Below are 12,139 nucleotides of genomic sequence, written 5' to 3' on the forward strand. Positions count from 1 at the left end.
TAGCAGCAAGGGTCAGCGTGGGGAGCAGCAGCTGCTGAAGTAAACCAGGGCAGGGACGTGGATGCCTTATCTGCGCAGGGCTGTGTTCACCAAAGTTAGGTTTTTCCCAAAGTTCAGCTGATCTCCGTCACCTGCTGTGCTCAGCTGTGCTGTTTTACCCCCTTGCTTTGCAACTCCGATTTATGAAAGGACTTTATGAAGCTAATTGAAGATGTCTAGCTGTATCTAGCAGGGTGCAGGTGCTGTGAGCTGCTTGAGCCAGAAGCAGGTGCCCTGGTTTCCCCTCGTCTCCTTCTCCCCGTTGCCTCTTTCCTCCTCCTTGCCAGGTCTTGTCTGACAGCGCACGTGGTGAGGCTGCATTGCAGCTGAGGTTAGCCCTGCCTCTGCCATCCCTTGGCACAGGAGGATGAAAATGGCTCTTTCAGCTGAGCCTAGCACACTACTGAATATTTTTCCAAGTCCACCCAGTTTTCCCTGATGGTCATCAGGCACTGTATAAACATCTCGAGCTTTTCTCATGCTGCTTGTAGGGTTTACCACGGACGGGTGTTTTCTCAGGCTGGGATTTGAGCCACAGAAGGGTGTTGGTGGCTGTAGGTCCAGTGACGCTGGTTCAGGGAGAGCAGGGGGCTGCAGCGTGCCTGGTGTTTGCTGGCACCGCTGAGTCCTCCAGGTCTCCCTGTAGATTGGAGCCCTGGCAGACTGCTCAGCATTTTGAAATCTGAGTGCACCAGCACGAGTTTGAATATTAAATCTACATTTCAAAGTCCTGTTATTACTTATTACGTTTTAATTGCTTCCCTTGCCCTTTGAATCAAAGTACAGCTTGTGGTGTAGGAACATGATGAGAACTGAGCTCAAGGCTGGGAGGCAGAGAACACCCACCGGATGGTTCTGGCCGGCTGGGGGAAGGATCCTGCAGTGATCCCAGCCTGCTGTGTCTGGATCTGGTTGCGTACCAGCTAAGCATGCAAGGGGCAGAGCAGGCAAGGACTGACAGGCATCGTTGTGGGAAGAAGGGGAAAGGAAGGCAGGCTAGCAAAATTCCTTGTGCATCCTTGCGAAGGGAGCCTATGCCAGCACATGATCTGCCAGCAGCAGATGTAAGCTCTCAAAAACAGCAGGGAGGATGTTGACTGCAACAATGCATCAAGGCTGTGGTTTGTAACCTCAATAGTAAGGCAGTTAACTTTTTTTTTTTTAACAAAGACATTTTGATTGCCAAATCCATAACCATTAGCAGCTGTGGTTTTGAGCTGTTCCTTCCTCACACGTTGCAGTCTAGACCTGACAGGCTTTCAAACAAAAGTTTGGCTGCTGGCTTTTGTTTGTGTTTCTTTAAGATCCTGCTTTTTTTCATTTCACCCATTCTGTTGATTCGGATTGAACATTGACGCGTATCCCTTTCCTAACCCAGCCTCCATGGAATGGCTTCTCTGCATCCATGTGGTCTTCTGTGGCCAAGGGCAGTGTGTAGAGTTCCTTGGGTGCATGTTCACAAGGCTGCAGTACTGGCTGTTTCTGCCTCAGGCTAGAAAATTTGGTGTTTGTAGAAAGTTGGATCTGCTTTGGGGTTTCTGTTTAGGAAAACGTTATGTTTCTCATGGGCCAAAGGCTGGTTGACCTGTACTAGGGCAGAGGGAATGGGTCCTTAAAAGATGATGCTTGAAAACATGCTCTAAGTTGAAAGTTTGGTGCAAGACCATGTCATGAGAGAGATCAAACCTTGAAGTGAAGCATTTGGTGCTCTGCAAGCTCTTTCCAAAACTGGAGGTCTGAGTCAGGAGAAGGTGACACGGAGCAGCGGCAAACCTGGATCTCCTGGCTCAGGCGATGGCTCCTGTTGCCAGTCAGGTGTCACCTTTGTGCAAACGTACCCTGAGCACTTCAGGGTGAAGGCTGGGTTGGAAAAATTGGCTAGATAATCCCCAAAAGTGAATGTCCTTGTAAAGAGGCAGTGGAGACTACTGCTGTTAGAACAACAGATGGGGAAACGATGCTTCAACACCACTCTCCTTGGAAAAGCGACAAGGGCGGATGCGGCTTGGGCACAGTGGTTCCTGAAGCCTGGTCCTGCAGTCTGTGAGAAGGACGGGATTTTTTTTTTCCCCCCTTGATATTAAATAACTCATACCTGCAGAAGGGCCACAGAGCCGATAACTGAGCTTCAAGCACTGGATCGGTTTTGACTGCAGCTGTACCTGGGCAGGTCTGCAGGGTAGCTGCAGGCAGGAACCAGGGATACTGCTGTTCGTACCCGACTGAAATCAGGCAGTTTGCAGCACCCACAGCTGGATAAGCATCGTCTCTCTCATTTTTGATGGCTCCATTTCTCCTGCATCCATGTGTCCATGTTGCAGGCATTGCTGCAAATGCCCCTCTTTGGCTGCGGCACCCCTGTCGCCCGCCAGAAACTCCCGACTTTCTTTTCCCTTTTGCAAACCACTAAAGAAACATTTTCTAGCTGGATGGTGAGCAATTTCCCTCCGGAGAGGACGAGAAAATGGCTGTTTAGTAGTTAATTACCTGTTACGTTAGTCTGACAGCTATGAAGCTTATGAGGCATGCAAGAAGAGCGGATCCGCCTTTCCCACAAATCACCAAGAAAACAGGGTGAAGGAAGTTGCGCCTGGCTCCCAGGGGGATGCCTTGCGTCCTGCTCCTCTCCCTTGCACGTGGCCGAGGGGCTTCTCATAACACCCGGGGAAGAGCCCAGTGCGTGTTTTTGCCTGCTGGGGAAAGCTGATTTATTGCCACTGCTGGTTACAGCAGCCCTGCTCTTTCGGAGGGAACGCTGTCTCCGCCAAGATTATTTTTTTTCCCTTTGAATGCATTTTACGGTGAGCTCTCTTGCCAACACATGGGCTCCACTTGCTTTTATTCTTTCCAGACAGTGTTGCTTTCCAGTGCTGCCTCTTTTATTTCGAAGCTCTTGGAGAGCAGCGGGGAAATGAAGGCTGAAGCTGGTGTCCTGGCCCGGCGCTGGCTGGCAGAGCAAGCTGTATTTCCCATGTTGTTCACTGAGGAGGCACGCCAGGAAAATGATTCAACCCTTTCCATTATTAACCTTGCAGAACATGTCAACCACCTCCTTGCTGTTCGGTGCCAGTGCCCCAAGGCCACCCCCCGGCAGCTGTAAGATGGAGAGGATGGCAGCAACCCGCCGAAGGACTACAGGTTCCAGCGTGCAATTCTCTGCCGAGCTCCAGCTAACTGGGATGTGCACCGGGGCCGTGTGCTCAATGGGCAAGAAGAGCGGAGGAGAGCTCAGGCTGCATTGCAGGGCTCTGTAGGCCAGCATGTGTAAAACGCTGGGGCTATTCCCGCCTGGTGTTAGCATTCAGTCTCTTGTGCCGCATCTGCTTGTCTCCTTTTGTGTCCGGAGACCTTAATGAGAGCAAAAGATGCTCTTGAAAGGTCGCTAACGAAGCTGCTGGGGAGCGTTTTGGCTTTGTGCTGCACGGAACCGCTGCTCCGTTGCACACGGTGCCTTTGTTCCTCCCTCGGATGCACCGGAGCAGAGCTCATCTCGTTAGTGATGGTTTGGCTCCCCCCCCGGCACGTTTTCCTTCAGCTCTTTCAACTCCCCTGCCTTCAGTTCACAGCACTTGCATTCAATCGAATGCAGGTTATTGGGGAGGAGTGAAGAAATCGAGAGGCTCCGGACAGCCCTTCTCCATGGTTTTTTTTTTTCCCACTGCTGAGATGGAATCGGGACGAGATAAGGGTCCCAAACCCCGCATTGTTACCAGCAATGCAGGGCAAGCCTGTGTGGCCCCTGCATCCCACTGCAGGCTTTACCCAAATCAGGAAAAATAATATTTACTTTAACAGATTGGTGGGGGGGGAAAGAATTAGCAGGATTTTTTTTTCTCAAATGTCAGAGAAGGTGGGTTCGTGTCTCTGCTGGCTCCGAGCTGGTTTGTCCCCTCCTTTGCTCTTTTGCTGTGGGCTGTGGAGTGGGGAGGCTGGCAGTCCTGCTGCTATTTCTGGTGGTGAAGAGCTGGTGATGGGAGACGAGGGATGGCGAAAACAAAGTGTAGGGAACATTCATTAGCAATTATCCCTGCTTGCAGCTTGATTGGGGTGGCTGTCAGGGACATCTGATAGCCACTTAATGTATGTTCAAAGTGTTGGCTCCAGCGAGAGGGTGAATCTGGTGGCCGGTTTTCAGAGGAACCTAGTGCTCAGCTCCCTTTTCCAGCTTGTACTCAGATGCTACATTTAACCTCAAGCTCTTTCTGCGTGTGTTAAGCTGCCTTGAGATCTTCTTCCCCCCCGCCCCCCGCTAATCTCTTCACAGCTAGGTTCCTACAAACCTGTTAGCAGCAAATTGAAGCCCGACTGATGCAGTCGCAGAGATGGGATGAGCAAGGGGGGTGGTGGTTGCGTGGACGCCAGTGTATGGAAAATGTATGTGGGGTTTTCAACTGTGCGAAGCAGTGGGCTGGAGCAGCAGTTGGTAAGCTGTGCCGGCTGTTAGCAGCCCACGGAGCCCACCGTCCTCCCAACTGCCTTGTCGCAAGCCCGCTACGAGGTGGCAGAAGGTCTGAAAGGAGGCTGAATCTTTTTTTTTTTTTTTTTTTTTTTTTTTTACACCGTAGTTACATTGCATAACCCCTCTCTTTTGAGCTTTCCTGCTCATCTGCAGGATTGGAGGAGGGTGGGCTTTCTCCTTTTTGAGGGACAACCTGGCCTCTGGACTGTATTTGTTGTAGAGGGCCTTTTTAGCCACCTTCTCCTAAATGCTGAGTTGCTTCCCGGTAGAGGCAATGTCAAAGCCTGGAGTACTGGCACCTGTCTTATTTACACCTTCAAGATTATAATGGAGTACACTTGTAATTAAGAAGGAACATCCCCCATCAGACTCCTGGCTGGGTTTGATTCCTGGTCTCCGGTAGAGAGGGAGTGTGGTTTCCCTCTAAGTTGACCTTTTATTTAAAAAAACCTGCTGTTGTAGATTCTCTTTGCTGGGGATATGCTCTGCCTTCTCTCTCTGGTGCACTAGGTGTGGCCTTTGGGCTTTTACTTCAAGTCTCGGGTTTGCTGAAGTGCTGATGGGCAGTGGCCGCTGTCTGAGGGGTGTAGTAGTTGGGAGTAAATTTTTTCTCTGTCTCCTAAACTTACTGTGTTGCAGATTGTAGAGTGACTCGACTGATGTCTTACAGCAGAAACATTGAGAAGTGAGGGTTTTTACTCATTAGACACTTGGGCAGCTTTGGAAAATGTAACGGAGGCAAATGTGTTTGGTGTCTTGGTGGCAGCAGCTCCGCTGAGAGCGTAAGTCAGCTGAGTAGTTGCCAATAGGAGAGGCATCTTTGGTGCAGAGCAGGTGGGTACTGATGTCCTTGTGCTGAGCTAAGCTGCAGAACGAGCTGCAGAGGTGGAGGAGTGCCGCCATTCAGCCACGCTGTCTGTCTGGATCCTGTTGACGACCAGACGAGATAGTGTAGGTACAGTCAGTAAGTGTCTACAGGCAATATTGCTCATGGTGATGATGTGTGACATCAAGAGCAAGCGCTGTTTAGGGGACTAAATAGCAATAGGGAGTGATTTTGGGTAGGAAATACTATAACAGCTCCAGTGACCTCTAGAGAATGAGGTCCATGGAGGTGGTTTCTAACCATGTTAAAAAATTGGCAGCTAGTTATAGGTGCGCTGAGGAGAGGCTGCGCTCTTGGTCGTAGTGATGTGTCGTGTGGCAAAAGCATATCTGGCTGTTTCTCTGTTCAGTTTGCAGGTGGTGGTTTCAAGAAATGCAGCGGGCACATCTAAATTCTTGCTGCTCTCTAAGAGGAGTTTCGGTTCCTAACAGCCCCTGGCTACGCTCCTGCCATTCACCTGCTTCACCGGACCCTTCTTTGAGCAGTTCAGCCCATTACCCTGGCAGAAAACTGACTTTACCCAAAAGCTCCCTAAATTTCTGCAGGATGAATGAGTTGAATTGATTTGCGGAAGAGACCGGGGAAGAGGGGAGCCTGGCCATTAAGTTGGCTCAGCATCTTGTGAGGGCTCAGCATCTTGTGGGAGCTCAGCCTCACCTTCACCTGGGAGCATCTTGTCTCTAAGCAGAGGAAAGGGTTACAGCTTTTTCTCAGCTCCGGCAGGCAGGAATATTCTGCTTTTGTTGTTTGCCAGGATGGGATAAGAGGTTTCCGGGGTAGGTACAATAGGAAGCCTTAAATGTAGTGGCTCAAGGAGGGGCTCCTTCCCTGCCTCCTGGGAGTGAGATGCCAGAGGAAGGACTGAGGCTTTTAAAATGCAGGACACGAACGGTTTTGGCACACGTACAGAAATGTACCCTGGGAGCGAAGATGAAAGGTGGCGGCGTGGAAGCGTAAACCCAAGTTGCAGCTGTGGCATCCACCTTGGCCTTGGGATCGGATTGAGCTGGAAGCTTTTGGAGCTGAAGGTTTGATCCTGGTTTCAGATGAAAGCTGTCAGTGGAGAAACCGATGTGGCTGTTGCTTTCACTGCTGATGCCAGAGTACCTGTTACAGGGATATTCCCTGCAGGGGGGGCTGTTAGGCGCGTGAGGGGGGACATGGTGATGTCCAGGTCCACCAAGGAGATGGTGGCTGAGGAGATTTGGGAAGCAGCTGTACTCCAGGCAGCGAGACCTCTACAGCACACGGGTCCCGGACACACAACCTGGCTGACGAAGCCACTGGCAGAACCGTGTGTAGTAGAGCAGGGATGGACCACTTCTGCGACCAGGTTTGGATGAGGGCTTATGGCCCACCGCTTTATGGTGTGACCTTTGGAGGAGGCTGTGCTAGTGTGGGAGCTGCTGGGTACGTCAGGTCCTCTGGCTGTGGAGGGACCACCAGTCACCGGCATGATGCTGAGAGCAATAAAGCAGTGCCAGCATTTCACACTCACCAGGCGTTGGCCAGGGATACTCACATTGGCTCTTTCTAACCTTCCAAGATCCTCCTTCCCTGCAGATGGGAAATGAAAATCCTTGGCATCAGCATGAAGCAGTGGAAGCAAGTCAAGCAAAGTGGCTCAGCCAAAAAAAAAAAAAAAAAAAAAAAAAGAGGAAGAAACCTGTCCAACCCCAGATCGGTACAGCAGGGCATCCGTGTGCAATGCAGATCAGCATAGCTCTTTCTCCCCTGGCGCGGGTGTTGTACAGAGCGGCTAAGTACATGTACGTCTCTCTCTCTTGCTCGATGAATGGCTCTTACATGCTGTTGTAAAATGAGAGGGGCTGGGAATGCTTTCCCCGGTTGATCCAATCCCGGTGTTGGGCTTCTGTAAATCTCCCCTAACCGCTGGCAGTGCTGCCAAACCCTGCTACAGCACAGGGAGAGCGGGTTGCTCCCTGCTTCCCTCTCCGTGCCCAGCTGTTCCAGGGCAAATCCAAACTCATCTTGGCAGGTCGGTGAGAGCTTTTCAAACACTCAGCCTAAGAGTCATTTGTTAGTAACAAATGGGGGATTTGCCAGGACACGCTGCTCCATCTGGTCTGGCATCCTGTCCCCTACAGCAGCCTTGACGGATCTGCTCGAGGAAGGCAGGGGAGGAAAAAAAAAAAAACAACAAGGCGGCAGTTTTCCCATGGAAGGAAAACCACTTCCGCAGTCAGTTTGAACAGCGTTTCCTGGGCTGGAGCACCTTCGTGGCATGCCCTCACCTCTGCACCTGTCAGCGCAAGGTCTGCTTCTAATGGAGAATCTGAAGTGATGGTTGGTATATACATTTTTTATTACTGTTTTGCATTTCACTTCTGAACACCAGTGAGGCTGAGCTGCATTCACACAGGACTTCAGTGCACTTCCCTTGCTGAGTGGTTTTTTTTCTCCTTTTTCCCCCTGTGGTTAACGAGAGAAACAATCTGTTTATACTCTTCCTATAAAATTCCCTCATGTCTTCATCGCAGTGAAATCTTTCCGTAGACTCCGTGCGTGGAGCCAGCCCTGCACAGAGATGGCCGGCTTCTCTGAGCCATTGACTTGGCGTGCTGCAAGTATTTTTTTCTATTGCTCACCCTTTGGATGCAGACAAATCTCAAGGGCTGCCTGTCCCACAGCAGGATGGTGCATGCTCTCCAAATCTCAAAGCGGCTTGTGTTTGGACTGAGTTTTTTGGGGAAGAGGTGGGGATGTATCCGTAGCTGGGAAACTGCTTCAGTAGAAGAGGTGGCTACCCTTCTAGTGGCCATCGTCTCATCGGGTTTGCCAGGCTGTTTTGGTTGAGGTGCTGGTGTGCTGCCTGTGACCGGCTGGGGTTTAGCGGGGGTACCCGCATCCCCGGTCAGCTGAATCCAGGAATGTATTGGCCTGAAAATGGGTCCCACGCTTGTCCCAGCACTAAGCAGGCAGTGAACAGGCAAGCTTGTGAGGGCAGGGCCCCCGACTGCCTTTCTGTCGACACCCCACGCTTTAGATCAGCTTAAGCCAAGTGTGAAACCACACCTTTTAGGTGGCGAAACACAGGTTGGTGCTAAAGGGGGCTGAAAAGTCTTAGGGAGCACACAAGGAAGCGGCTCCGTAAGCAGATCTGAAAAAGGAGCAAGCTCTGGGAGAGGCGTGATGAGAAGAGGTTTAGCAAGGGGCTCACTGATTAAGACCCAAACCTGCAATTGTTTGTTTGGGGTTTTTTTTTGTTTGTTTGTTTGTTTTCATTAAAAGTTCTTGAACTGGTTTAGTCTGAGCTGCTGCAGCCTAGGTATAACCCATCTCTTAAATAACAATTTCTCTGCTCCTGACCGCCAAGCTCTTTTCACACCCGCGGCAGTCGGTCTGACTCTGTTTTGTGTGTGTGTGTCTGTGTTTCCCAGTATCCAGATCTGAGCCAGGAGTCCGGATCTCCATTTGTCTTTATCTGCACTAATCCCCAGGAGATGGTTGTGAAGTTTCCCATCAAAGGAAAACCCAAAATCTGTAAGTAGTAAAGTTTCCACAGATGCCCCCCTTGGCCTTTCGTGCCTGCTCTCATCACCACCTCTGCTTGCCTTTGCCATATGAGTTCGCAACCTTTGCCCTGTGCTCTTTGATCTGTAGGTGTTTGTTTAATGACTCGAATACATCTGTAATATTTTTTTTGTCTTCAGTTCCCCTTTCCCCAGATGTTGCTTCCTTCCAAATACATGCCTCTTCCTGCCTCTGCAAACACTCGGGAGTCAAAGAGCGCTTGTGTCTGCAGCTGATCCGCTTCTGGCATCAGCCTGGGTCGGGATACGAGCCAGCGCGGCGATGCTCAGGCAGATCCGCGCTAGCTCCTTGCCTGCGGTTCAAAATTACCCTCTCGCCCATGAGGATGGCGAAGGCTTGAAGCAGCAAGAGCTGCAGGGCCAGATGGATGTTCTCCATCCGCAGGCCGGCAGGATGGGATGTCCTGGCAGAACTTGCAGGGAAGCGCCGCAGCATCTGTCCGCGCTCCGCTTGCCAGCGTCGTTAGTCCCTTTTATGAGCCACCAGCCCCTCCGCAGGCTGCCAGTTATTCCTGCCCGCTGCTGTAAAAAGGATGGAGGAGGATGCAGCAGCTGGGGAGCCTGCAGTCAGCTCCGTCCTTATTAGCAGCCTCCCCACCACACAGCCTGGGGAAGGCACTGTACACGCTTTCAGGGGATGTGAAAAATTAATTTGACGGGCTAAAAGCAGCATAAGCAGAAATAGTCTTGGCTGTTTGTTTAGCAGAGCTGATGACTGGGTTTTCTTTCTTGTTTGCAGAGTGATTCTCTGTGAGTAGTTACCTAGCGGTGCAGGAGCAGCAGGATTTCTCAGGACCGGTTAATAAGGGCTTTTGAAGCACAGTGTAGGGTTATTTTTGTTGCTTTTGAGTCCGTGTCCCCCCCCCCCCACCTTTGCTCAGAGAAGCACCGTTCTCCTACGGCTTCAGTCTCTCCCTGGGTGCTGGGGGTATTCCTGCCCTGCCAGGGTATTGAGCAGGGCAAAATGATTTGGTTTCTTCGCTGCCTTTTGTAGCAACATCTGGGAGGTGCGTTCAGCCGATGGCGACAAACGATGCCTGGTGAGCTGCAGCGCTCGGATCTTGCTAGTGGCACCGTCCTCCCTCAGGGACAGGTCTTTCCTAGCGCTCCAGTGAGCAGGCAGGGTTGCGCCGAGTTACTTAGGATGCAGATGTCTTTGCTGCAGTAGAACAGCCTCGCCACTGTTGCGTGCTGGAGCAGCCGCTGCATCCTCTTCATTTTTTTTTTTTTTTCTTGTTTTAACCTCTCCTTGCTCTCATACAGGCTCTCTCATGCCCCTTCACTGCCACACCTGCCTCCACCCGGCCCGTGGTTAGGAGGAGAGCTACCACCGGCAGCTGAAGGGGAAGCTGCCACGCGGTGTGAGCGCAGGGCGGCCGGCTTCTGCGCGTCTGCCTTGCCGGGTGCAGGTGCTGCCGGTCCCCTCCCCATCTGTCACATCATCTCCTTTGTGTTGTGACACTTTCCTGCTTGGAGAAGGATCAGTCTAACAGCCTGGAAGGAAGCCGGCTGTGCTGGCGGCTGCCTGCGCTGCCCGCTCCTGCTGCTGGCCCTGCTTTTCCTGCCCTCCATCCCGACAGGAGCTGTCACGAGAGCAGCGGCGGGGGAGACTGTGGAGTTGTACATTCCCCTCCCGGAGGGGACGTCATCTGTCTGGGTGATATTTGTGACAGCCTAGGGAAGGAGCAGGGAAGCCTTTGACCTTTCACTGGGGTAAGGCGCTGTTTTAATAGGAGTTGGCATTACATCCGAGGCAGTCAAAAGCTTAATTCTCCAAGCTGGAAGCAGAGCAGGGGGAAGGTGCCGGCTCACGTCCCCACCTGAGCTCGCTGGCTGCCCTGGTCTCCTTGAAGCCTGGCTCCAGCCATGACAAAATGCCAGTTTGTCTTGTTGGGAAGCCAAGCCAGAGCGGTTTTCCTTGCCAGATAACAGCATGGACCTCGCCACGATGACATCTGAATGCTTCTCCGTTGCAAATTAGTTATTTCTAGCAGCCTGGGGATGGGAAAAAAAAAAAAAGTAACATAGTTTGACTTTTGCTGCCAGGGTTATTGTTTGTGTGGAAGGGACGGGCACTGTGTTGGTGTTGCATCTGGGAGCATGGCTCTCCCCAAACACATCCCCTCTTAGTTTTAGTGCGTGCGGACAAAGCTCAGTGGTGGTTCTCATGGGAGATTTCCTTGAATCAGGGCAAAGCTTCCCTGAAGCCTCCCTCGAGCATTGCTGAGAAACCTCCCTTCAACAGCCAGTGGCTGGAAGAGCGTGGACAAGCGGGCAAAGGGACACGTCACAATGTGAGACGAGAGTCCTTAAATCATTGAGTGGAAAGAGAAGGGGACCCTGGGGCTGTGGTCTTATTTTTAGCCTTTTCCTAAAGGTTACCTAGCTGATGCTTTATGTTTGCCAGCTGGTAGAGCAGAGGAGCCTCCTGATCACTTTTGGGGTTCAGGAGGAGCAGGCAGGCGTGTTAAATACGAAGCTTACAGCCCTGGAGGTGACATGGTGTTGGTGGTGGGGGACCAGAGCATGGAGCGAGTGTGAACTTGCTGCCTTTCTCCTGCCAAAAACCCCACAGCTTGGCGACATGGCAGTCTGACACGCTGCTTCCGGACAGTCTGGCTGTGCTGGCTCAGCCTCGTTGGGTGCCCCTTGCTGTTTCCAGCCATTGCAAGGAGGGAGCTTCTTCCCCATCCTTAGGCAGGTGGGGAAAGTCTTCTCCCACATAGCGTGGCAGAGGGGATGGTGGATCTCCCAGACCTTGTAGGGGACCATCTTCCAAACTCTGTGGGCTCAGAGTGAGAACACTGAAAACAGACGCTCCAAGAAATGCCCTGTTTTGCCCTTTTGCTTGGCCTCAGTTTTAATTTACTCATTTGTGATGGTGGAAGACTTTTGCAGACAGTCTTTTGTGTCCCGTGGGCTGCAGGTTGGCAACTGCTGCACCAAGACATTGGCAGTGTCTGGTTCCTGCTCCCAATTTCGACCTGACTGTAATCGCGTTTCAGTTTGCGGATCTATGGCACAGTGACTTGCAAATGCTTGCTCACGTTTGTTTTTTTTTTTTTTTTTTTTGCGTGTGTTATGGTTTTGGTGCATTGAACTTCCTTCTCAAGCTCAGACAGCAGCAAGGCTGGCCCAAAACTGGGGCTGAAGGAGGGGGACAGGTGTCAGGGAGGCTGCGTTGTGCTGGTGGGACATCCT

General features: G+C 51.6%; 1 protein-coding gene across 1 annotated transcript in view; it reads left to right on the forward strand.

Annotated features, from left to right (window-relative positions):
• The window catches only part of TRIP4 (thyroid hormone receptor interactor 4), a 34,055-nt gene that overhangs the window by 19,938 nt on the left and 1,978 nt on the right, over positions 1 to 12,139 (forward strand). Inside the window, exon 12 of the mRNA XM_075045755.1 lies at positions 8,786 to 8,888. Coding sequence (XP_074901856.1) covers positions 8,786 to 8,888 — 103 coding nt within the window. The remainder of the gene's footprint in view (positions 1 to 8,785; positions 8,889 to 12,139) is intronic.

Source organism: Buteo buteo, chromosome 13 (assembly GCF_964188355.1).
Source record: "Buteo buteo chromosome 13, bButBut1.hap1.1, whole genome shotgun sequence".
Lineage (NCBI taxonomy): Eukaryota > Metazoa > Chordata > Aves > Accipitriformes > Accipitridae > Buteo > Buteo buteo.